The following is a 27001-nucleotide window of genomic DNA, read 5'->3' as shown; positions in this document are numbered from 1 at the left end:
GCCTTATCAGAAATGAAGCACTCTGGTGAGTGATTCATTACTGATAAGGCCTTCAGTGGATACAGTATGTCTAAAATACTTCTCTCCGTATTTCCTTGAGGGTTTGACTTCTTTCAGCTGCAATTGCTGCCATGAACCAAATAATGTCGGAATCACTTGCTAGAACCTTTTATATTCTTATAAATTCAAGGCTTTTAAATGTTTAGATCATCCCATTTAGGCAATAGATTGGCCACTGTCAAAGGGATTTAATGGAAGTTATCATTTGAACATGCCATTGATGACTGACCCTGATTCTTGAATCTTGACAATTATGCACAGCAAGCAAATAAAAGTAGCACACAACGGAAAGGAAGCATAGCAGACATTTCAACAAGTATACCATAAATCAGAGAGGGGAAAAGAAAGGAAGGAGAAATGCATGCGTAGGAAAACAGCAAATTGGTTAGTGTATCTAAATCATGAAAGGAATTGACATACTGTGAATACATATAAACCATGCATGCTAATAAAAGGATCAATTGTATAACAATCTAATATGGTGCATCCATAAGCTCAAATCTGATGTAACTTAAAGTGATCTCTGACTAATACGACAAATATGTCTTAATACATTATAATTGTCCTACTACAACTACAATGTAAAATTAAAAACACCTTAAATATTGTATTTCTTCTAGAAATAGCTAATCTTTCACTCAGTAGGGGAAATGCCTGTCGCAAGTTGATGATGTCATAAATGTCATGTGTAATTTTTATGGCATGCATGTGCAAAAAAACAAAACACAAACACATTTGAAATATTGATTTGATGCTCATATTAACCATAGGAAGTATTAAGTTTGTTTTTATTTTCACATGCATGCCATAAATTCCATAGGGGTAGATCACACTTGACATTTATGACATCATCAACTTGCGACAGGCATTTCCCCTATTGAGTTAAAGATTAGCTATTTCTAGAAGAAATAAAATAATTGAGGTGTTTTTAATTTTGCATTGTAGTTATAGAGGACAATTATAATGTATTAAGGCATATTTGTCGTATTAGTCAGGGATCACTTTAAATAATATGGTTTGTCATGCAGGGTGGATTCAGGACAGGCAAATATTACAATTCCGATGTAGAGGAGTGGAGGCAGGCTTGGATTCACACAGGATGAAACATGCAGCATGCCAAGTATACTCACCAGAGAGACCCCCCCCCCCCCCCCCCCCCATTGCCAATTCCCCATGTGTTTAGTCCCTGTTACTTTAGGGCTAGGCAATATAGCAATATTATATTGATACTGTGATATGAGATTAGATCTCCTCTGGGATCTTTCATATCGTAATTTGTCAAAAAGGGATTTAACGGCTGCATTCAAAGTAAAGTGATATCATTTAGTGAAATCAACTGACTGTTCTAGTTGTTCTATTATTTGCTTATACCCGCTTAGCTATTATATAGGCAGTACTAATAATTATTCATCAAAAAACCCATCGTCTAAATATTTGTGAAAGCACCAACAGTCACCCGTAAAATTTGTCACAATACCAATATCTATTTGGTCAAACATATTGTGGTATTCTAGTCCATATTGCCCAGCCCTACTACCGTTTCTCTTGGGTAGGGTATAGACAACTACGTCTCTTCCCGATGAAGTCACACATGAAGTGGCCAGCCGCTTCTTTTTACCGGACAGTAAGGAGTTTGGCCTGGGAGGTGTAAGGTGTGCAGAGCAACACAACATCCTGAACAGGCACCCCAACCTGTAGGAGTCACTAGTGCAAGCGATAGCCCTCCACTGCCGGCTACTGGCAGTGGAGGGCTGACAAACATAGTCTATGTGCATAACTGTAGCTCCAAGTTTCTAGAAGGAGGCAAAAAAAAGAAAAAAGACGTATCTGGGATTCCGGGATGATGCTAGGGGTGGATATTGGCAAGAATCTCGCGATGCAATACGTATCACGATACTTGGGTCGCGATGCAATAGTATCAGGATATATTGCGAATCTTTGCGATACGATACTATTGCGATATATCAGCTTTAAAAGCCAAAGGCGCTGCTCTAATGTTGTTGTTTCCGTCGTTCGCAGGCATTTTATGAGAGACCTCACTCACTGAAGGGGAAGTAGCTACTATAGTACAGCAACATCTAGAGGCAGCTGAGTGTCAGGACCGAACTTCTACCATTGGTTCCTATGCATGGGAACATATTTTATTTTCCTCAAAGTATCGCGATACTACTGCCCGAAGTATCGATACAGTATTGGCAAATAAACTATCGAAATGTATTGCCATATCGATTATATTGCCCACCCCTAATGCATTCCTTAGTTAGGGTCAGTAGCAAAAAGCTTGTTTTGACCCAAAACGCAATCTGGGAAAAGAATCAGAGATAAATGGATTTTTTTCAATATCCAATAACCTGGAAGTGAATGGGGCCAAACATTTTGGGATGATGTAATTTCCGGTTGTATCTGTCGCCTAGCAACCTGGCACAATTCATACAATGGTTGCAGAGCGCCCTCTAGCATAATCACTGAAAACCCTGAACTGACAAGATCGTCCATGGCAGTAAATGTGTTCTGATACATACCTAGCTGATTAAATGAAGCTATGGGAAATTGAACTGGAACAGGAAACGTATATGCCACTTTCTAGAAACCCAGGACTACAGTTATGCACATGAGACTATAAACTTTTACGTTTCAGTTAACTGATTTAGACATTGATCTGAGTTTGCTTTTTTCCACTGGTTTTAACAGTGTCCCAAAATAATTCCAAATTTCCATTCAGACCTAAATATGTAAGCTTGCGTTCACCTCTGCCAGGCCAGGTCTTCCTCTAGGAAGATGTTCCTGCTGGCCTTGCGTCCTCCCACAGGGGTCCGTGGCTCGCTGGGCTCCAACACACACACAGAACAGGGAGAGTCCGACAGAGCACTCAGGTCCTCTCCAATGCAGCCAGAGTCAGCAGAATGGGCATAGCTTAGTGCTATTTTACGACAGTAGGTACATGCCCGCAAGTCTCCTACATGCACACACAGAGAAAGAGATAGGGAGAGGGAGAAGGGAGAAGGGAGGGGCAGGATGGAAAATATTAAGTATACTAATACAATGTTATAGTATAAAATATTTTGTTGTCTTATGCACGAACGACGCGCACGCGTGCGTGTCTCTGTGTGTGTGAACTGAGCTCCTGTTGAACGCCACAGGCTCAAGTTAACGTTTTATTCATTAACATAAGTCCCAGATTGTAGCTTCCCCCTCAAGCAGCACTCACCCGTGTAGCCCATGGACTTTCCAGGGATTTCCTGGTTGCAGCAACGGCTGCAGAAGATCTGGCCACACAGTCTGCAATGATGTCGGCGGCGGAAGGTAGTGAACTTCTCGTTACAGTCGTAACACTCCTTACACTGGCTGTCTGGCATCCAGTACTGCTTCAGATCGCTGTCCTAGTGGACAATAAAGCACCACAAAGCACTGTCTCTTTGCACTGACCTCATAGTCACGAGCCACAGGCTTTGAATACAATGGTGGGAAACATCAAAAAATCACACCCGTGTGAAGTGGAGCTGTGTGTGTGTGTGTGTGTGTGTGTAGATCATGTGTACCGATTTTTGTGACATTTGAAGAAAATATGTAGGAAAAGGAGCAAAAGGTGTGTTTTGGAGAAAATTCAAGATGGCGGAAAATCTATCCTGGCGCAAATGGGCGTGGCCTATATGGGGAGATGCGTCTTGACCCAAGGAATCCAGGGAAAAAAGAATTTTAATTTTCCGATCCACGGTTCAAGAGTTACGGGGCAAAACGTAAAGTGGGCCGTTATAGCGCCACCATGAGGCCGAGTGATGTAATTATTTTTCGATTCATTCTTAAAATCATTATGAATCTCCTCTCCGAGGTTTGAAACTGTAGCTCCTATGGTTTACGAGAGAAAAATACTTGAAAGTGATTTCTTGCATTGTCCCATTATAAGTCAATGGGGACAATTAAGCGTCGTTTTTTGCCGATTACGTCGGCATGGTAAGGCGGATCGGAACGAAAGGTAAAAGAACACCATTCCCGGCCGAGCCGCACATTTTGATGTATATATTGCGCGAGTGGCGTAAATGGTGCGGCACTAGTTACGCGCCGAAGTCAGGCTACATACACACACACAGACACACAGACACACAGACAGACAGACACACAGACAGACCCACACAGCCACGTATAGGGAGCTGCACACAGCTCCAAAAACATGCAACTTTAAAAACAGATATCGCTTTAGGTCAAGTAGGTGGTGTAAAGCAGTTGTTCTCAAACTTTTTTGCCCGTGATCCAAAAGAGAAATTAGAAATTTGCCCGGGAACCAAACAAGTGAAAATATCACTATAGTAAGAAAATAGTACTTAGTAGAAAGTAGAAATTAGTTTTCTAATTTATAGAATTTCTTAGATTTTTATATTATTTATTCGTGAAACTACTTTTTAATTACCGTTTTTAATCATGAAGAATGTAGCTTTTTTGGGAATGCTTTTTGAAAATGTTTTTAAATAATTATAAAAAAAAAAATGTAGGAAACCATAAAAAAAGATTCTGTGAACCACAAATGGGTCCCGACCCACTGTTTGGCAAACAGTGGTGTAAGGAACATTTTAAGGGTCAGGCAAAACTTAGAGACACATGTTTGATTTTTACATGGGGAGTGTTTGATTTCATACCTGGCTCTTTCCCTCCATGATTTCCTTTAGCCTCTTCAGAGCCGTACGGAGTTGCACAGCTGTCCGAGGGTCATGACTTCCCAGAGGGGTTTCAGATTTCCTGCGCCCTTCTAAGAAAACAAAAACAACGTGCGCGCGCACACGCACACACACGCACACACACACACACACAAAATAACTAAGACAATGCATGACTTCTTTATCTAAAAAAAATCAATGTTGCCACATTGTCAATTATCTCAGTTAAATGAAAAACCAATATAAAAATAATTAACAGAAAAAAAGAATTGACAATGCAACAACTACATTCTAATTAGTGTTGAATGTGACCAAATTGATTAGGCAAGAAACGACAAAACAGTTGTCATTCGTATAGAATTAAATGATTTATCACAAACATCTTTCCAGGCATTATTACCACTTTGAACATCTCGGTGACCAGTAGAAAGCACTCCCTTGCAAATGTACAAAGTAAATTACCACTCACACATTGCAAAACACACTCACATGCACATGTATTGGTATTAGGCTATTCTGTGAGACCAAGTAGTTAAAAAGTATAATTAGCAAACCACACACACAGAGGAGCCTCACCTGGCCAATCCACTGTAATCAGAAAAGACATGAGAATGTATGTTACAGTATGCCATGGCGTTTCCATTCATGTTCTGCCTTTTTCAATGGTGAAACATATTTTTCAAACCTCCATGACTTCAAAGAAGCATAAGATACTTACTGTTGTCATGAAAAGCAATAACCAAAGAATATTAGAGTGGATCACATGGTGTAACAAACGAGACATTCTAGACACATTATTTTTTTAGTTTGATTCCAAAATCAGATATATTCCATTTGAAAAGAGAGACCTTTCAAATTACAGATAGCACAAAAGCCTATGAAACACTAGAAGTTCAGTAATTGACTGTAGATGGTGTCAGAATTATTACACTTTTAGACAGACTTTTCAGTTTTAGCATTAAAACGTGTTCCTTTCAAAATGACTATGTTACAGATATTGAATGCCCATAGCAAACTTCTAGCCATTTAGAGTCGTATTATGATATAGTGTTTTGGAATAGGGCTGTTGTTTCCTACCTCAGTGACAGGGTAACCAATGCAATCCTATGGTTGGTAACGTCAAATGTATGATCCAGTCCAGGGAGGCATTCACATCACAACCTAGGGCAGCTAACCTTCTATTGCAGCTAGAGCTGCCTGGCTTGTGTCTACTAAGACAGTATGTTATCACTGATTGGTTCCATTTGAGAGACTTCTAAGTAAATAAAGGGTCAAAGTTTCCAGTTACAGGTATTGCATCATCAAATATGAAAGAACCCAGATTGGCCCTTTTGGAGGGCCCTGCAAACAAGTTGGTCAAAATGGAAAGACCAACTAATTATAATGCTATATAATTAAATGAAAACTGTGTGTGTGTGTGTGTGTGTGTGTGTGTGTGTGTGTGTGTGTGTGTGTGTGTGTGTGCGTGCGTGCGTGCGTGCGTGCGTGTGTGGGTGTGTGTGTGTGTGTGTGTGTGTGTGTGTGTGTGTGTGTGTGTGTGTGTGTGTGTGCACTCCCGAGTCCCACCACAATGCTAGTGATCAAATGCCAGTGATTGTTTCATGACATATCATAATTTCAATTACTGTATATCTTGACTGATGAAGCAATCACTTGTATTAACTGTTATTATGGTGATAATTCCTTGAAAGATACCTAGATCCTATTAAAATGCATGACTCTTTCCATTTTTACTTCTATGAACCCAGAAAAAAAATACTTTTCCTATCAGACTAGATCTTTTTTTCCCCTTACAGGTTTTCTTTGAAAATGGGAACCCTGGTTTGTGTGTGTGTGCGTGCGTCTCAGTGTGTTTGTGATGGGAGCTTGTACGATATTTCACCCACTACTCTATACCTGTAAAATTGTGATGTGGCAAAGTTAAGGTTGAAGTTGTTAGTTGTGTTACCTGAAACGGTGGAGGTGCGTCGGAGATGCTCGGGGTGTTGTTTGCGGTATGAGCCAGAGCTGTGAGTAGAGGGGGTGGGGCTGGAGGACCAGCTACTCCTGTCTCTTTGTGGGGACGACGACCCAGAATCCGGCTTTTCTGAACCTGCCGAGGGAGGACGCCCCTCTTCTACAGACACAAGAAGATCAGAATGAGAGAGACAGATACAGAAACAGAATCAGAGAGAAGAGTAGATTATCTATATATTGCAGGGGTGCCCAAAAGGTAGATCGTGATCTACCAGTAGATCACCAAGGGTGAGCAGGTAGATCACATGACATGCCCTTAAAAATATATAATTTAAATATAAAGAGGTGACTTGATTGATTGACATCAAGAAGGGCCTGTCCTTCATGGCGTCTAGGCATCCCCTCCAATGCAATGCAATGCTTTGTTCAAGAGTCAGTAGCATTACAAAGAACCAGAAAACTTACCACTTCCATACAGAATGGAATGAAGTCTTTTCCCCCCACTATTTCTCATTTCAAGACAAAGCGTGAGCTTGTATTACCGGTATAGGCTATGTAATGACATTGCCACTATTCCAAAGCCCGTTCGGGTCCTTTTTTTCGGGTGGGTAGATCATGTTGAGCAGGTCATTTTAAAAGTAGCTCTCAAGTAAAAAAAAAAGTGTGGGCACCCCTGATATATTGATAACACTCCTCCCCAGACCATAATGATATTGCAAGGTCTTTATTCACCTTCACTTGAACCTAAATCAGGAGGAAAAACACAAACAAGGAAAGAACTTGTTGTTTGCTGTTTGGTCTATTTCACCAGGACAGGATCATAATAGATAAAAGAAGGTGTCATCTGGAAGTAGAAAAGAACTCCACTGGAAAACAAAAGTGTCTCAAACTCAAAATCACTGACACTGATCAATTTCCACTTCCTTCAGTCCCTCGGGTCATTGCAGAGGAAGTTCATTTGATCTATTTTAAAGGACAACTTTAGTTTTTTACAACAAGGGTTCATATTTTAGATTGTAATTAAAGAATATAAAAGATGAGTGTTAAAATTATTTCATTTACTTCTTTCTATTGTTTTAGAGATTCTTATTTCAGTGGTTGGGGGCATGCGTACAAGTGGCTAAATATGTCATTTTACACAGAATAAGCACATTCCCAAGATACAACGCAACCTTTCATGTTTGGATGTGACTTATGGGGGCTAGAAGTGTTAAATAGCAATAAAGAAACTGCTGGCTTATTGTGTCTAAAAAGACATAATTAGCCACTTGTACCCATGCCCCCATGCGTACGCATGCCCCACATTTTAACACGGTAAACGCAATAAAACAATAGAACGAAGCAAATGAAAACAGTTTAACACTCACTTTTTCTTTTCTCTAATTACAATCTAAAATATGAACCCTTGTTGTAAAAAAACAAAGTTGTCCTTTAATAGCATCAGATGCAAGTAATAGTTTTCTCTTGCAGTTTTATAAGCAGAATGTTATAGTCAGGTAAAGAGTGTATTTGTAGATATCAGAGAAAGAGCTACAGAGGCCAAAAAGGAAACACTGCTCTACAGAACACATAAAAGGAAAATAAACACAGTTATCTCATTTTTGCAACATTTCTGTCTCCCTGTAATCAAATGAATGTAAAAATAAGAAGAGGACATCCCACTTGTAATCACATCACATGAAGGAATTTCTGAAAGACAACATAGCCCAGAGACAGAGTTCAAAACCTCTGAACACTGGGGGGTGTCCCTAGAGTAGCAGCACAGGAATCCACACACATGACGAGTCACGTGGCAGGCAGACCGGCTCCCGGAGCCTTCTCCAACAGTGCAACTGCAGTCTTATAAGCTGACATGACTTTGGTAAGATTCCAAGTCTCCCTTTTTCCGACAAATCACTTGGATGCAATTGAGAAACATGACCAACAGCAAGCTTTTATGTATTTTTTTCCACTTTCAGATTTAGATAAATTAACCAAATGGCATATTATACAAGCTTCTTAGAAGCTTCTTACTTGATTAATGACAAAATTAACTAATACAATGATGACCTTTCACTTAAAACAGATAGAAACGCAATTTGATATAAATACATATTTTTGACAATTTCCTTCACTTTTGTTTAATCCACGTATACTAGAGCCCTGCACGGGCCTGAAAAGTGGGGCCCGGCTCGGCCCGGGCCCGTGGAATTAAGGCCCGGCCCGGCCCCAAGCCCGTTGGTGAGTTTCAGAAACGAGCCCGGCCCGGCCCGTAAGCCCGTCACCGTATTATTTAATTAATTATTTCCGTGCGTGGCTTTCACTGCTGCGCGCAGCTCTCAGGGGGAGTCAAGGGGAGTCCATACTGTCACAGACCACCGAAATTTGCATCGGAAAGGTCTGGTTCAACTACAAAATGACATCTCTTGCAACTTCTGAAAAGGATTACTCCTAATTTGAGTTCGGAAAGCTGCACGCACGTCAGAAAGTCGAAACTTTCCGACGAAAACTATGGTCAGAGAGGACGGAGACTGGGAGACTTATGTACATCCCTCTAGCTGTGCTCGTCTTGCGCTCTGATTAAAAGAAATAAGTCAGTCTACATCACAACACAAGTAAGAAATCTTCCTCCACCCACCGTTTGTTATGTATATCCTCACAGCAGAAAATTAGACATTGATTGATATTATTGTCGGCTTGCCGTGGTTACAAGCTATCTCGTAAAATACGGAGTATCGTCCAGTTAGCCTACTAAAGAGTAAAGACGCATTCCGTAATGAACGGATACGGGAGGTCGGGGAATCATTACAGGGCGATTTATTTGAGAAATGACTGTAAAATGGGTGAATCTACAGTATAGTGCTCCTAATTTTCTATTCTTGCTGAGTTTGTGTGAGTGTGTGACAGAAGAAAAGCCGTAAAGCCCTCGGCTGAGTCGGCTCGTCGCGCCCATTGGCTAATGTACTCATGTCACGACCAATCCGAGCCGTGTTGCTATAGATACAGATAGAACCCATAGCCTAGAAGACTATAGGCTATGCGAGGCAGCTGCTGTCTCAATCACACTCTCCATTCTAGCTATGCGCACAGCCGCACACAGAGACGTCATGTGTGAAATTCACAGCGCGAAATGTTCCGAGCATGGTTCTGAGCCCGGACCGGCCCTAGGCCCGTTGGTGAGTTTCAGAAACGAGCCCGTCCGGCCCGTTTTTGGCGGGCCGGGCCGGGCCCTGGTCGGGTCCCGGCGGGCTTGCAGGGCTCTAACGTATACTACCCATATTTTCTATTGTGGTTCAACCTCCAGCAGAAGGCAAGAATTACTGGATAAAATGGATGTGGCTTAGTTCACATCACCAGCTTGGCTGTCAAAATTTGCCAAAAATGGCATTCAAATATTCCCTTCAAAATCCACCGTTGATTCGAATAAATTCGAATATTCGAAGCATTCGCACTTCGAAGCTGTTTATTCTAGACAGTCGCTTCTATCGCTTTACTGTGTGCAGGTCCGCGTTGGTCAGGGACGTGCAAAGAATGTTAACACATTCCCCGCCATTTAACAATACCTTCGTACTCTATGGTGCCTCTGGTCTCCATAGACTTCCATGTAATTCATAGTGCACGGATCATGCACACCCATGCCTAGATAATGCACCACGTGTGTCCACATTGCTCACAGCTTTCAAACAAAAAAATCCGAATGGAAATCCGTTCAGGCATTCATGAGATACAAGCCATTATGTTTTCCTAAAATGTAAACAAAGATGGCTGCCATGTTTGATAGATGGGGTTGCTATGGAGGTTAAACATGCAATTTCGCGATTTCTATCATGCCTACTACATTTTTTGGGGTCCAAAAAAAAATTTTTTTTGATTTTTTTTTTTTTTTTCAAAATGGCGGAAATTCTCGGGACTATCGGGCCTGGCAGGGAAAGACATTGAAATAATCTCGGGACTATCGGGCCTGGCATGCAATGAGTTAAGAGAGGCAGGGGCTGACATTTCTAAAAGGGCCTTTTGGTGGACAATTCTCTGTTAATGTATGTTTGATGTATGTGTGCACGTGCCTGCGTTGGTAAAAGCAAGAGCAGAATCGGATCGTCGTTGCAAAGCGTCACAGCAGCTGTGATTGAGTTGGAACAGCCACGACATGAAATGAGCAATTATAATCACACCAATGGATTATGTTTTGGTTTGAACCAAATTAGGTGAACCAAATTAGGTAGTCTACAAGAGCAGTGTGAGTGACGGAGGGAGTTTTACCGTTACCGTGGCTGCGTGCGGGGAGATTGACTCGGTGAGAGAAGAAATCCATGCTTTTTTATATTGTGTTTTCGGTGGAGAAGTCTCGTTGTATGCCTTCCCGTCACTACCAAATGAGTCGACCGTTTCAGCTTGACTCGTTAATCATTCTGAATCAACGTGAGCCAGTTTAAAAGCACTGTGTGTGCACTGCGAGGCGGACGAGTGCATCTCTCCACTCAGTGACAGTGTGAAGGGAAAGTTAAGCAGCTGGAGGTTTATTCTTCGCTGTATGACGGTGTCGCTAAATAGGCACCCTTAATTTACAAGCCCACAACGTATTGGATCAGCGACGTATTGTGGACTTGTAGATCAGCCCACTTTTGCAGCAGCGAATGGAGACTTCTGCCTTGCGAGACCAGCCACCTTTTAACGTTCCATGCGCCCAGAATCTCGCGAGAAGTGCGGTAGATTTGTTTTAATTAAATATAAATTAATTCGAAGCTCAATTTTTTACTTTCGAATATTCTTTTATTGTTAACATTCGAACGAATATTCGAATATCGAATATTCTTTCACACCCCTAGTGTATGCGCGTGTGTGTGTGTGTGTGTGTGTGTGTGTGTGTGCATCCCTTACCTTTGTTGTGGAAGCGGAACAGGTTGACAAAGGAGCTGTATGCTGAGCGCAGTGGTGGCTCATCCTGCTCTGGTGTTAATGGCTTGAAATGCGTCAGGTGGGAGGGACTGGCGGGAGACAGGACAGGCGGCTCTACGCTCCACTCAGTAGAGGACGAAGAGGACGACTTGTCATCTGCAGCCATGTCACTGCTAGTCCTGGGGGCGATTCAACAACATATTAGATAGATGACTAGCTGGCTTTTGAGGAGCTCACTTACCGCATTTACGTAATAAATGCCTCAAGCATGTTTACTTATATGGTTGACGCAAAAGCTGTAATACTAAGGAATAAGGACAGCCTTGAGTTTGAGAAGGCCTGAGGTGAATTCCCTGCTGCTTAATTTTAAGGTTTGTTTTTAAAAGCATCAGAATGGAGTCAATGGACTCTGATTACTAGATCCACGACACAGAATGTTTGCTTGCCATTTGTTGATTAGTTCTCCAGTCCTCCACGACCTTCACTGACACAGAATAGACTTCAAAATAGTAATACAGCTGACTACCAATTACTAAAGCCCTCAACAACCACGGTTGAAATGATGTGTTCATGTGTTTATCCTGTGTTGGAAAAATCTCAATAAATAAAGTAAAAAAAAAAAGAATAAAAAATGAAGAAAAAAAAAAACAGTTCGCCCCAACCTCTCTGACCTCCTTCACTGCCACACCCCCCTCGTGTTTCCTCAGGTCTGGTGATGCCAACCTAATGGATGTCCCCATGACAAAGAAAGAAACGAACCTGGAGTGACAGGGCTTTCTCAGTTGCAGCCCGCTCCCTTTGGAAGTTGGAACTCACTCCAAGCCAGGTCCAGCTCACTGGTCCTTGCCCTGTTCTAAACCTCCCTCAAAACCCACCACTTTACCTCGCATTCCTCACCTAATTCTAATCCTCCTCTTTTTCGCCTTTTCATTTGAATATTTTTTGTTATTTGTTCTGTTTTTGTAAAGCGACTTTGAGCACTATATAAATTAGAATGTTATTATTAGTTCATGATTATCAAGTTAAAACGAATGACTTGACCTGGACTGAATCGTTTAATTATCTAATTTAACAGGGGCCAGCAGCTTGAATGATAGAGAAGCAAGTCCTTGACTTGGACCTAGTTGACGGTAAATTGGAGTCTTCCTGCCTCTTAATGCTGCCAAAGTGCCTTTGAGCACAGAAACAAACTCTACAATTACTCAGGTAAATGGTAAATGGTGTATTTATATAGCGCTTTTATCCAAAGCGCTTTACATAGATTATGCATTACATTCACCCATTCACGCACACATTCATACACCGGTGGCAGAGGAAACCATGCAAGGCACCAACCTACTCAGCGGGAGCAATTAGGGGTTCAGAGTCTTGCTCAAGGACTAGACATTAACTCAGGGGGAGACCGGATTCGAACTGGGAACCCTTCGAGAACTCTTCGTGCTCTAATAACGGTTTCTCTACCCCTGAGCTATGCCGCCCCCAGGTGGAGCGGCATTATGGCAATTGTCTAACATTACAAAACCGTTGCTATAATTCAGAACGCCCATTTATGTGTGAATGTATAACCACCCTCAGATTCAAACATGTGAGGTTGAAATAAACAATCCGTCATGAGGAAAAGCCTGGTGATGCGAGTTTAAGTTACATCAGCAATTATCTTACTGAAAAGTCTATCAAAGCGGAATAGATTAATACATTCAGTACTGCACTGGTAGCAATAGCAAATTAATAGATTTTGTACTCCATATCAAATGTGATTTACTTCAGAATTGAAAGCAACAACAATGAAAATGAAAGTGATTCCACACCTCTCTGGGATGTCAAACAGTTCAAATGAACTGTAACACACAAGCACAGTGCCATGAGTCATGATGAGCCCCCAAAAAGCCCACTGGATCGGCAGACCATGTCAACGTAGCGTCCAGTAGTAGCGGCTGTGTTCATAATAATAATAGATTCAGAGCATATCTGTCTGCATTCTGTATAAATCTCACCCTTTGATGAAAGCAGCAGAGTCGGAGAGTGTTACACATCACGTAATTTCATGTTTAGCAATAAAAAGGAACTAGGACGCAGTGGTGTAAAGTAACCAGGTAGCCTACATTTACTTAAGTACTGTACTTACGGCAAGTACAATTTTGAAGTATTTGTACTTTACTTTCTAATATTGTACTTTTACTCCACTACATTTATTTCATAACTTTAGCTACTAGTTACTTTGTAGATTTAGATTGTTATTACTAAACAATAAACCTACATTAGCCACTTCAGCCCTATATAGGTTTCGGCCACTTGAAAATAGATGAGATCTTCTATTTTCAAACTATTTATATACGTTTGATACATTTGAAAACTGGGACAAAAATGGGACATTCTGCATAATGAGTCTACTTTTGGTACTTTAAGTACATTTTGATACCAATACTTTTGTATTTCTACTCATGTACATTATGAATTCCGGACTTTTACTTGTAACAAGAGTATTTCTACATTGCAGTATTGATACTTTTACTTGAGTAAAATAATTGAGTACTTTTTCCACCACTGACTGGGAGGAAGGCAGCATCACTCTGGCCCCCACCCACCACCACCATCCTATCATGTGATCTGCTCAACAGGCCTTTTAGGTATAGAAGACTTCTGACATCTCATGACACATGACAGCTCACCCACAAGCATTACATCTGATAACACGCCGTAAAAGAACCTTGGCGAATAACTCCACACACATTAATAGTTATTACAGTTACAGTTATCCACAAAGAGCTAGTCTAGCTAGTACGGCTAGCGAAATATGACATTATTTCATATTCACCCAGATGATGCTGATTATTTTGTACCATAACAGATCCAACCCGGACACGGTCTTATATAGGCTACATATATAACACAATTTAAAAGGCTGTTTCAGCTGGCAATTCACAAATTACAGTTAACGTTATTATGTAAGTTATATTGTTAGCCCGACAGCTAATGTTAGCTTACTTTTTTTATTGGACAGACATGTTAGCTGGGCAGCAGCAGCCCTCTCACGTGAGGGAAGCTGAGTGACGTTATGCCAGTTAAAGTACCATTAATGAGAACACACATGAAAAGTGTACCTGGTTAGCTGTTGTGTCCCTGCATTGACTCTGCTCTTTGACTGTGACTGTGAACAAGGACTTGAGATTGAAGCCGACTGCCCGACCGACTCTCCCCTATCGGCACGGGAACGAATCGAACTGTTGTGATCACGAGATAAGGCAGAAGCAGCTACACTCAGAGATCATCGACCGAGGAGGCCGGTGTATCGGATTTCTCACTCCCGTTAGAATCTAGAATGTTGTTTTCAGTTCCGCCAGAAGTTGGCGCCAGATAACATATTTTATTTTTTCCTATCTAAATTGTATTGAGGAAAAAAAAACAATGCTGCTATTTGTTCCAAAAGATTTATACCCTGCGAGCTATGTCACAATGCGACATAGCTCACTGTTTACACAATGCTGTAACCCCTACAACTATATATGTTCCCCATTTTCAACGGTTTTTATTTTTTATTTTTGACACTTTGGCTATGTAAACGTATGTTTTCTCATGCCAATAAAGCTCCTTTGAATTGAAATGAATTGATTGAAGACTTAAGTCAATGTAGGTCAACCCCCTGACCAATGTAGGCTACTTACTTTCCAACACTGGCCTGGGTAAAAGGCAGTGACGGCTCCAGAAAATTGTGACTGGGGGTGAAATGGGGGGGCTGGCTTTTTTAGAGTGGGGGCTAACGAATTTTGTCAACAAACAATAATGAATAATACTAATATGACAAACGTGATTCTCTGGCTTAGGGCATTGATAACTGAACAGACAAGATCATTGGCAGATGCCAGCTCCAAATCTGTGGACTGTAGGTGATCGGATAGGGTTTTTGTGAGGCTGAAGATGCTTTCCAGCAGAACAAACTGTCCATATAGTATGTATGGTTTGAGGCGGTGGATACACGCACATCCAAAGAGACTACGACGGGTGCTGGACCAAAAAATAAGTACAGCAAGACTGTCTATAATAAATATTTGGGGAACTTCGAGACGGTGTGTGCGGTCCTTCACTTCTTTTTTGCATAGGCTATAGTATGGTTTACATAGAAGTCAGTCAGTTGTCTTTCACATATTCATACAGTATATATTTCATTTATTTATTCCATAAATATTTTTCCTCACAATTGGGTATGTGGGGAGGGGGGGCTTAGGGGGGGTTAGTCCTTTACCAGGGGGGGCTAAAGCCCCCGCTAGCCCCCCCTGGAGCTGTCCCTGGTAAAAGGGACAATCTGTTTTAGTTATTAACATACATTATAAATGACCCTATCATCAAATCAAAATATACAGGTATCAGGTAATGTTCAAAGTAACGTAGGCCGATACTTTCAAGTTTCCAAGTGTTTCAGCGGCTGTTGTTCGGTGGTTGCTATGGTTACAAGTATGTAGCGGGAATCCCCCGACAGTAGCCACGCGCACGCTAATTGGCTCTGCGATGCCACGTCACGAGTTCAGGGCGTGGTCGTGTGGAGGGCAGGGCGTACAATACATAAAACGGGGTCAGAACCAGAACACACACTCGCGCTGTTGAGCTCCCGCTGAGCAGCGGCGCGTCAGTAGCAGCAGCGCTGCAGATCAACGACTCCAAGTTTCAAATGTGTAGTTTCATCAATCATCATCATACAAGACTGTCGCACACATGTAGTGACAACTACTAGGTTGCAAGTTACTATGAAAAGCCCTCTTTTAGCGCCACCATCAGGCCGATTTCTGCAAAACACATTTTTGGCTCCTTTTGCCCTAAAATCATGCAAAACAGTACACAGTATCTCTAGTCATGTCAGTCATGTCATGTCATCAACATGGATCTGTCCCATTTCCCATATTCCCTCCTGATTGGCTACAATTGCCTCATAACGTTTGTGTATGCGACTTGACGGTCGCTTATCTCCCGATTAGGGAGTCTTACTGGTTTCATGTGCAGGCCTTGGTGAGTGACAAACTGGATGCATTAGCTGCTAGGTGGCTAACTTGTGCTGTTGTAAGTTAACATGTGAAGTCCCACCACTGCTGGTGAATAGGCTTGTTCAATGAAGAACTGAGCACTGAAACAGTCATTTGAAGTTTGTTTTGTGTTCAGCTAAAAACATTTTTGCACTAGTAGGCTGTATTGCGTGGCTGGTATCGTTCGGTTTCGTTCCCGCCCCATGGGCACTACATAAACTTTGCTTCATTAGAAAGATCTATTGATAGTAAGTAAGAAACAAAAAGTTCTCCGCGTGTCACTTGCACAATCTTTGTCACCAGCCAGAAATGTATTTAATGGGGATAACAAAAAAAGCGAAAATCTTGTGCTGCTGTTTTTGCTTGTAAAATTTGCTATATTGATTTTGGCAACACAAAATCTTTCTCAAATGTCATAAATACATCTACCTAAGATCTGAAACAAGTATTGGTGCCTTAGTATACTCATATGCAAATTTAGATCATGTAATGTAGTAAATTTGTTGAAGGAAACGCTTCAATGTAAGTGATTGTGTTGCATTGTCAGTGACTGTAATTTCGTTATAATGACAAGTAAACTTGGTGTCTATTTCATGGTTTCACATCAAGAGAAACTCAATGGAATACTTATCTTCATGATTGGGTGTGTCTGGATCTATAATTTTCCATATTTCCAAGATGGACGCCACCCGAAAATGAGCTTCTATGACTTTTACAGTGACAGCTGGCTGTTATGACAAAAGCAATATGAACACATTTGGTCAGTTTTACCTCAGATTCTATCAAGATTTGTGGGGATGATTGTGGAGAAAAATCAGAGAAAACATACATACAGCTAAATGTATCTTAAATATGTCATTTTTAATTCATCACATTGCTGAACCACCTACTCCCAAGTGTTTCTTGTCAGCAAGCAAAGACAGACAGAAGTCCAGGTCTCCTGAGCACTGGGAAGTTGGAGATTCTAGAGACTTCATCAGATAGCCTGGCTGAAGACCTTTTACTTGTGTGGACAATAATATTTACCAGAAACACATAGAAGAGCAAGCCCTGAATTACCATAACATGTGTGTAACTCTGAGAACCATTTGGTTCCATTTGTACAATCTCAGAGTTAAGGGCGTACTAGTACTGGTTGGACTCCTAATATGCCAAAATGTCACAATGTCCATAGATATTCTGAAGAAAACCTGTCGACCTTGAATTCAGTAATTGGGTCTTATGATCAAAAACAAGACATTATAAGATATAAATTCAGCCACTGACACATTTTGTCCGTAGTACAGACATATTGATGACCCCTGGATGAAAGTGATAGGGATGAGTAATATACACACCATGTCAGCATGTAAAATTAGCTAAATACTCATTTTATTTCAAGATTTGCTTTTAGCACATTTAAATGCAATACATACATGTGGGAGGAAAAAGCTTAGCATTTGCTGTATTTTTACCTTTTGTGCATTTATTATAGTCTTGTCCATTTTGGGATTTTTTCCAATTTAGGTGGTTGTGATAGTTTGGTTGATTTTCATCCATTTCTGGCTAAGGTACCTTTCATTACACAGTTGGCTGTGAGATGTGTTATGTATGAGACATAAGCGTTTAGCTAAATTTACTATGTGTATGTTTCATTTTGCTGGGTGCCAATCACATACATTGAGGCGTTTTCTTCAACAAATTAGCTATATTTCATGACCTAAATTCACATATGAGAATACTAAGCAGGGCAGGAATTTCAGGGAGGCCATGAAGGCCATGGCCGTAGTTGCCCCTCAGTTTGGCCTTGTGCCCCTCAAACCAATGGCATGACCTGAGACCACAGTGGCCTTACTGCAGCTACCTGTATACCCCTATCCCTATAGACTTCTTTGCCTTTTTATTTTATTTTTGAAAACATTTTAAAATACTTCAAATAGCCGATCTACATCGGCAGGGGTCATCAACATGTCTGTACACGGACAAATGGGTCTGTGGCAAGACTTGTCCATGTCCGTGGCACGTTTAGTATTTTGGTTATCATGTGTACATAATCTATCCTAAATATTCAATAATAATAATAAAGCATTTGTTTTAATTATTTTGGATGATGATAAGTGTCAGGATGATTAATATGTTGTGTTGGCTACATGATTGCATCAAGTGAGGATGCAATGACAAGACAAGACAAGACAAGACAAGACAAGACAAGACAAGACAAGACAAGACAGAGAGAGAAGTAATGTTTGCTAATACTGGTTCCACTGGTATACCTTACATCACACCACTTACGCACTGTCTTTCTCATCATCATATAATACTTGTTCACCGTGTAAATTAACACAGGATTGACCCTGGCAGCATATACATTTTAGTGGACTGTTACCTGTTTGTTAAGCTACTACTATCTTTCAACCACAACGTATGAGACAAGAGATCAGTAGAAGGAGTTTGGCAAAAGACAAAATAATAAAACAATATTGCAATGAATTGCAAAAACTATGCCGTGATAGTGAAGAAAGGGAACTTGGAAAGACTCTTTCTGACAAAACACAAATCATTTGACTACTAGAAGGAAGTGAAGCCTTATGTATTTGTGTACCATACATGGAACTGGATGGAGCTCTGTCAAGTATTTGTCTCATCAGCAAGATGGTGAAGAAATAGAACTTGTGGACAAACCACACATCATTTGACGAGACATTTCCAGCAGACAGAGAACTGAGAAAAAGAAATAAACTAAGGAACTGAAATTTCAACCATTTTGCCAAATATGATACTGTATATATGTTCTTTTGTAAAATTATTGGACAGTTATTTTGTATGTCTGTGACAAAAATAAAATATGTATCAATATGTCCATCACAAGCTGACATGGTGATGACCCCTGTACATCGGCATGTTGTGAGATCAGCTATTTGAAATATTCAATATTCAAATATTCATGTTTTTCAAAATAGTAAAAAAAAGGAAAGAAAGGTTTAATGATATTGAACTAAACTAAACTGATATATAAATTTTTAAGACATCATCTTTAAACCAATGCAGTAAGTTTAACCCTTAAATTCGATTAAATTCAAGTGTCAAGGCCAAGTGTCCTGGCCAAGTGTCCTTGCCCCTAAAAAGACGAAATTCTAGGCCTGATACCAAGGCACCAATACTTGTTTCAGATGTTAAGTAGATGTATTTATGACATTTGAGAAAGATTTTGTGTTGCCAAAATCAATATAGTACATTTTATAAGCAAAAACAGCAGCACAAGATTTTCGTTTTTTTGATATTCACTTTTATATACAATTCTGGCTGGTGACAAAAGTCGTGCAGGTTTCGTGCGGAGAACTTTTAACCCAAAGACCACAAGGGTATTGTCTATGCAAAAATGCATTGAATGAGTAGTGCCCAGACGTGGGAACGAAATTCATTTTCTAAGCACTTTTCCTTATAACGCAATACCGCCTATAGTGTTATGATTTTATTTGATCAAAAGACATGTTTTCAATGTCACTCCATTTTTATTTGTAGTGTCTCAGTTGGTTACTTGCTGGATCCTGCCATTACTAATTTGAGTGTAAGGAACACACCACCATTGGTGAGAGGTAGATTTAGTTTATTTTGTTTTGTTTGAACTATTTTTTTATTGAATTGTAATTATAATGTGAATTGTGTGAATTTGAAAGGTTCAATTTATTTATGACCAATAAGTATTGACCATAATCACCTGGTGGCCATGTTTGAAATTTTAAAACCGGGTGGCAACTGGGGTGGCATTGTGGCAACCGGGGTGGCATTTCATTAACTTAATGACAAGATGGCCGCCGTGTGAACATGGTCAATTTGAAGTGAGACCATGTGTGACTACCATGGTATTGTTTTAGACATTAACACAGAGATGCCTCTGGCCTTGCTTTATGCAGGTCAGGTTTTTTGTTTGGATGATCTGTGATTCAGCCTGACTCTGGTCAGCCAAGGAGTGGCGAGCTACCCGAGATTGGAAGGACCCAGACCTGATCTAAATGTGTTAGATTCTCCTTGGGCAGACCCAGATCCATAGACAGTGTCCCCAATGTGGTAGGAAATGATCATGGAAAATCATGGAATATTGAACTGGTGTAACTAAGTTGCACACAGGTATTATAGTCATTAGTCAGTCAGTATATAATCTCGAGAAACTGGTTTATAGATAACAAGGTTTCGTTTGTACTGTCATATGTTTGTATGCATTGTTTTATTTTGTTTTTCAATTTCAATTTCAATTTCATATTCATTCAATATATACATAATTTGATATTAAATTGAGCCGGCCAACTCGGTGACTTGCATTTGGTCTCATTACCCCTCTGGCTCCAATAGACAAACCTATCTAGTCCAACCTGGGCATGCTGTAATTTGGTAACTGTCATACACTACCTTTACGACAGAGGTGTTACACAGAGGTGAGTTTCAATTACAGCCATGACATACATTATGGCAGATGAATAGAAATGATAACTACGACTACCACAGTCTCAGGTGGTTGCCTGGATGGCTTTTGGTGGTGGTGGTGGTGTTTTTTACAGCATGCACAACACAGTTATCAGGGTTTTTCAGAGATATTTTCAACCATTCCATTTATTTATTTTATATATAATTCTTATCCCACGATTTTTTAAGCCATTTTCATCCCGTGCCAATTGCCTATGTAATCCTGCATGGGCTCTGCTCTCCCTCTGCCACGCCTGGGGAGACAACGGACTGACCTCATGCTTCCTTCTATGCATGAGTAGTCCAAGTTGCTTCTTTTCACCTGACAGAGGGGATTTCCCCGGTTTGGACGTAGCACGTGGAAGGAACACGTTATTCCATCCAACCAGTTCCTTTCCCCTCCATCAGGCACCCTGGCTGTTATAGAGACCAGGATTACTGCATGTTTTTTGTGAGGGTAACTAGGAGATACAGGGAGAACATGCAAACTCCACACAGAAAGGCCCTATCGCCAACCCCACCTAAGGTGTGGGCGCTGATGACGTGGAGGCAGGGAACACGCCCACAGCGTCCCCGGGCAGGAATCGAACCCAGGAGTCGCCAGGACCTTCTAGCTGTGAGGTGACAGCGCTAACCACAGCGCCACCGTGCCCCCACAACCAATCAATTTCTGAGGGTAAAGTTCCCTCCCGTTTCAAAATGGCTACAATAATTCCAGTGCTGGAAAAAAGCAACCTATCTGGTTTAAAAGTATTAAATATTAAATTGTATTTATATTGCACTTTACATGTGAAACAAACCTCAAAATGCTACAGTATATACAATCTAAAAAAGTTGTTAAAAGAGGCAGGGTTTTTAAAACCTAAAGAGCTAACCAAATGCTTTGTTAAATAGCCCTATTCTTGTAGTGGTGCAATGACATCCCGTTATCAGTGACCTCATTCTCACATTCAAAATATACATAAAAAAAAAAGAAAACAGCACCACCATTTTTCACATCCTGCGCTTTGCATGTATGTTAAATGTGAATCTAGCTGAGTCCTGTAAAGGCATTACAATTGCCAAGAACATGTGGCAGGGTGAGCAACATGTGACAGTTTTTGTAACTACCTGTTCACACTTTAAGTTCCCTTTTCCACATATTGAACGGTAATGCAGTATTCTTTTCTCAGAATACCTCATCATGATGATAATACGGGGGATCAGTCAAAATGACTAATAAGCAAAGGGTGTAGGCCTAATAATGCCATCATTATGTTTGTCACATGACCACATGTGCCGGGAATAGCGGATCTACGAGCTCGCAATGTGTCGTATCCATGAGTGGAGAGAGAGGTGAAGAATTATAAGAGACCTGTCTGTACCATCTGAAAATCCTAAAAGCATAGCGCCAATTGCTGCTTCTGTGATGACTGCACGCAGATCACAGATTTGCAGGTCTGTCAGGTTAGTGGAGTTCCAAGCTTTTTGGAGAGTTAATGTTACTACCCCATACATTTCATGGCAATTCTTATATGCTCAGTGTCTACATTGGCACTCAGTTTATCCTAAGCTGTCATGGTCTGTAAGGTAAATTTGACATTTTCATAATGCTTACAATACTGTATACAGAAGTCAGTTTACATTTCAATTCAAAGGAGCTTTATTGGCATGAGAAAACATACGTTTACATTGCCATGACAATTGTCAAAATATAATAAACAGTTGATGGTTTGTAGTCCTTAGGGTGGTTGTATCCCATTCTCTAGCTTTCTTTTATCACAACAGTTCACAAATCTTGCTGGTGTGTAAGCAGTAAAACACATTGATGTATTTCTCCCTGTAGGTACAGTATAGGAGTTCTTTGTCGTTTGTCATGTTTTCAAACTCACTTGGTGTCTTGGTATAGTGGGCAGTGATGGAAAAAGCCTTAAACATAACCAGATAATGCAGTGAGATAATTTGTCAAACCCTCAGATCAAGCTTTTTCCGCGCGTCCGTTGTATGGTGAAGATAGGAGAGGACAAGAGTGTTAAAGGCAAAAATATATATTTAATAATTAAGCTTAAAGTTACAAATATTCCAGATTGAATGATAGAAATGTGATACAGAGTCTCTGGGCTAAAATACACTTTCCTTATCAGCAAGTTGTGCCAAGGCCAGTTCACAAAGTCTGCGCGCTTGCTATCTGTGCCTGAGCCCTATTTATGCACATGCCGATCTTCTGCGTTTCTCTGGAGGAGAGTTTCGCAACCTACAATATATCAGAATAGGGAAGAACAGAGAGAAACATAGACCACAAGTGCAGATAAACAGCTACTTTCATAACTTTTGTCTCACAAACATTAAGCTATCAGACATTCAGATTTACTTACACCCTTCCTGTCAACATGCACATGCCAGCTTTCTACTAAACACAATTTGTACTTGTACATAACTTCTCATTAAGTAGATTCAAGCACATGAAGGACATTAGTACAGGATATTTATCTTAAAGTGTACATAGGTTATTCATATATTTCGTTTTTTAGCATGGCCGTGTGTGTATCCGTGTATGTATCCGTGTATCCGTGTATGTATGTGTGTATGTAGCCTGAACTACCACTCAGTGACCAGAGAGGGTGCTCTTGAGTCTAGTCTGAGCATCAACTGCAATATTCTCTCTCTCTCTCTCACACACACACACACACACACACACACACACACACACACACACACACACACACACACACACACACACACACACACACAACCACCGCTCAGTTCACACAGGTGTGATTTCTTATTATGGCAGCACTTAAACACAACCACAATGAAACAATAATATTTAAAGCAATGGCATATTCTTATTCAAACAACAACAGGTAATAACAAAGGATATCAGTGATACAAAGGATATCAACAATCAACAGCTGGTGGTTAGAAAGCGTAGCTGTTTCCACCATATTTTGTGTGCAGTGGGTGCAGTTTATACTTTTTAAGACTTAAAGGACAACTTTGTTTTTTTACAACAAGGGGTCATATTTCAGATAGTCATTGGAGAAAAGAAAAGGTACGCATGCCCCCCCCCACCCACTGAAATCAAAATACTAAAATCATTTTAACACTCTTATTTTCTCTAATTACGATCTAAAATAGGAACCCTTGTTGTAAGAAACCAAAGTTGTCCTTTAAGAGAGCAGTCCCACTTCCTGACCACATCCTCTTCTGCATGCCTAACGCTTAAGTAACTTAGTCACATAGTTAAACATGGGTTAAGATGTTTCATCAAACTCACTTCTCTTCTCCCAGTGGGTATGAGAGTTTTTTGTCATTGGTCATGTTTTCAATCTCACTTTGGGTGTGTGTAATCTGTGGGAAGTATGGGTCTCTGATGTCTTGGTATATTTGGGCAGGTGCTTAGAAAGTGTACCGGTAGCTCTGTTTCTACCACATTTTGTGCAGTGGGTGCAGTTTATAACCATTTAGGCCTAACCTATAGAATAGGGCTAAATCAGAAATTAGCCTACAAAACAAATATGTTGCTACATACTGTACATGTACTGTAAGCCCCTCCCAAACAGCAAAATGTGTTCCCGGCCTGAATGGGTTAAGACTTAAGAGAGCAGTCCCACTTCTTGACCACATCCTGTTCTGCATGCCTTAGTAACAGGAACGCTTAAGTCACATACCGGTAGATAGTTTAAAATGTTTCACCAAACTCTCTTCTCTGCACGCCACACACACACACACACACACACACACACACACACACACACACACACACACACACACACACACCGCACACGCGCACGCGCACGCACACGCACACACACGCACACACACACACACACACACACACACACACACACACACACACACACACACACACAATAAGCAATACTCATTGTACCCCATGTCAGAGTACCCGTTGTACTTGTCTGTCAATGTCACTCACTCTGAATTTATAAAAAGTCATAAGTTATCAAACTTCTGGTGTCACCTGTTTGACTTTCAAGATGAACTTTCAAAATAATTTTGAAAATTGCAATCATTCTACAAGATGTGACAGCATTGGATAACTGAGAGTCACTGTAGACACTGACTGACCATGTAAGAATCGTGATGAAATATAATTGATGGTGTGGTAATATTGTATGAAAGTAAGTGTTAGAAGTAGTATGTACAATGACTACCTTTTATCTGCTTGTATTGATTGATTGATTTTTTTCTATTGACAGGGGCCTGTTGATGAGGAAACAATTCCTTCTCTGTATTATCTTTCTCTGCATTGTCTTTCTCCTTGTTGGATGGGGATTCCAGGCCTTGGCAACCATAACGATCATAACCCCTTTTACCTCCACTGATCATGATAACATCACAATCCTGCTGTGGCATTGGCCTTTCGGCGTCTCTTACGACCTAACAGGTGATGTGTGCTTGGAGCGCTATCATGTCCCACGCTGTCGACTAGTGGACCAGCGTTCTCTGTACCTGACAGCAGATGTGGTGGTCTTCCACAACAGAGAATTGGTACAGGGCCGCCAAAAGCTGCCCGGTCATCTGCCACGGCCACAGAGCCAGAGGTGGGTTTGGATGTCCCTGGAGTCCCCACAAAACAATGGGAACCTTCGCCTCTATGCAAACGTCTTCAACTTGACCATGTCCTACAGAAGAGATGCTGATATTAAAATCCCTTACGGGGAGTTGCATCCAACTGGCAGCGCAGCATATGGAGCTGAGGGCAGTATTGTGAATAAAAGCAATTTGGTTTGTTGGGTGGTTAGTAACTATCAGGCCCACCACAGAAGGAGCCAAGTGTACGAACAGTTGAATGCCATAGTTCCTGTGAGTGTATATGGGACATGGAAGAAAGAACCACTGTCTCACCAAGACCTCCTATCCACCATCTCTCACTGCTATTTCTATCTGGCCTTTGAGAACTCACTTTCCAAAGATTACATTACTGAGAAGCTGTGGAGGAATGCTTACCAGGGAGGTGCTGTGCCTATTGTTCTTGGTCCATCGCTGGATGATTACAAGGCTGTGGCCCCACCAAACTCCTTCATCCATGTTGATGAATTTGCGTCAATAGAGGACTTGGGTAAATACCTGAAACAGTTGGCATACGACAAAAAAAGGTACACTGACTATTTTGTTTGGAAACAAAACTGGACGGTGAAGCTTTACACTGACTGGAGAGAGAGGTTGTGCAGAATCTGTTCTCAGTATGATGCGTTACCTCAACAGAAGGTTTATTCTGACCTGGAGGCCTGGGTTAATGGGTAAACATAATTTTGACTTAGTACATGCATCAAGGTTAAGGAAAATGCGTATAGGAGTAGAATTTAGTAAAATTGAAAAAAGAAGGAGAAAAAAAAAACGTTATTAGAGATTTTATTTTATTATTATTATTATTATTATGTTTTTTGCAATGAAATTCCTTCTTTTTGGTGTGGTGTAAAATATATCTTTGTAAAATTAGTCAAATGTATTTTGCTCTGCCCTTTAAAAATAATACAGTATTGTATTCCCTCATCGACTTTAATTCCTAAAGAATATTCCTATGATATACAATACTCAATCATTTATTGCCAATAGTGATGCAGATAGTCGACCTAATATGTTAATATATCTGTGTGATGTATCTTTGGGTTCTCAGCAAATAGCTAATGATATTGCTTAGTTGGTTCTATTCGGTCAGTGCGGATGGTCACCCATAATTGGATTACCTCACCAACCTCCCGGGTGCTTTTTAGAATCTGACCATACATTGGGTATCAGGCACTTAACATGACACGTAAATTAAGAATTGTCATGTGGAGCTTTTAGCAGGGGTAACTTTCCTAATTTTAAGGCATGTGGTGATTCAATGTATTGATTGTCATATGTACTTTCTTTGACATACAACGCTGGGCAATCAGCTGATGAGAATGGTGCCATCTGCCTCCTCTATCCTCTATTGTGTGATGCTTGCTTTATGGTCTGCTCTACGCCATAAAAAGGCTTGCGCACTTTCAATCGCTGGCCATTCCACCAGGGCCCCTCCGG

The 27001-nt window shown here is 40.7% G+C and overlaps 2 protein-coding genes across 3 annotated transcripts in view; one reads left to right on the top strand and one right to left on the bottom strand.

Annotated features, from left to right (window-relative positions):
* The window catches only part of pikfyve (phosphoinositide kinase, FYVE finger containing), a 41795-nt gene extending 27052 nt beyond the window's left edge, over positions 1 to 14743 (bottom strand). For both annotated transcript variants that reach the window (XM_080753323.1, XM_080753324.1), the window contains exons 1-6: positions 14642 to 14743; positions 11523 to 11719; positions 6658 to 6825; positions 4692 to 4801; positions 3269 to 3440; positions 2809 to 3016 (exon numbers count right to left, since the gene is read on the bottom strand). In XM_080753323.1, the coding sequence (XP_080609449.1) occupies positions 2809 to 3016; positions 3269 to 3440; positions 4692 to 4801; positions 6658 to 6825; positions 11523 to 11706 (842 nt within the window). In that variant the 5' untranslated portion in view covers positions 11707 to 11719; positions 14642 to 14743. The remainder of the gene's footprint in view (positions 1 to 2808; positions 3017 to 3268; positions 3441 to 4691; positions 4802 to 6657; positions 6826 to 11522; positions 11720 to 14641) is intronic.
* LOC308308167 (alpha-(1,3)-fucosyltransferase 7-like) lies at positions 14544 to 26239 on the top strand (the record flags this gene model as incomplete). The annotated part of the gene is made up of 2 exons (XM_080753531.1): positions 14544 to 14573; positions 25274 to 26239. The coding sequence occupies 2 exons, from the start codon at positions 14544 to 14546 to the stop codon at positions 26237 to 26239; spliced, it is 996 nt and encodes a 331-aa protein (XP_080609657.1).
* Between the last annotated feature and the right edge of the window lie 762 nt (positions 26240 to 27001).

Source organism: Nannobrachium achirus, assembly GCF_963921795.1.
Source record: "Nannobrachium achirus genome assembly, chromosome: 22".
In the NCBI taxonomy this organism is placed as follows: domain Eukaryota; kingdom Metazoa; phylum Chordata; class Actinopteri; order Myctophiformes; family Myctophidae; genus Nannobrachium; species Nannobrachium achirus.
The sequence above is the reverse complement of the archived record's forward strand: the minus strand, read 5'-3'. Positions and strand labels throughout refer to the sequence as shown.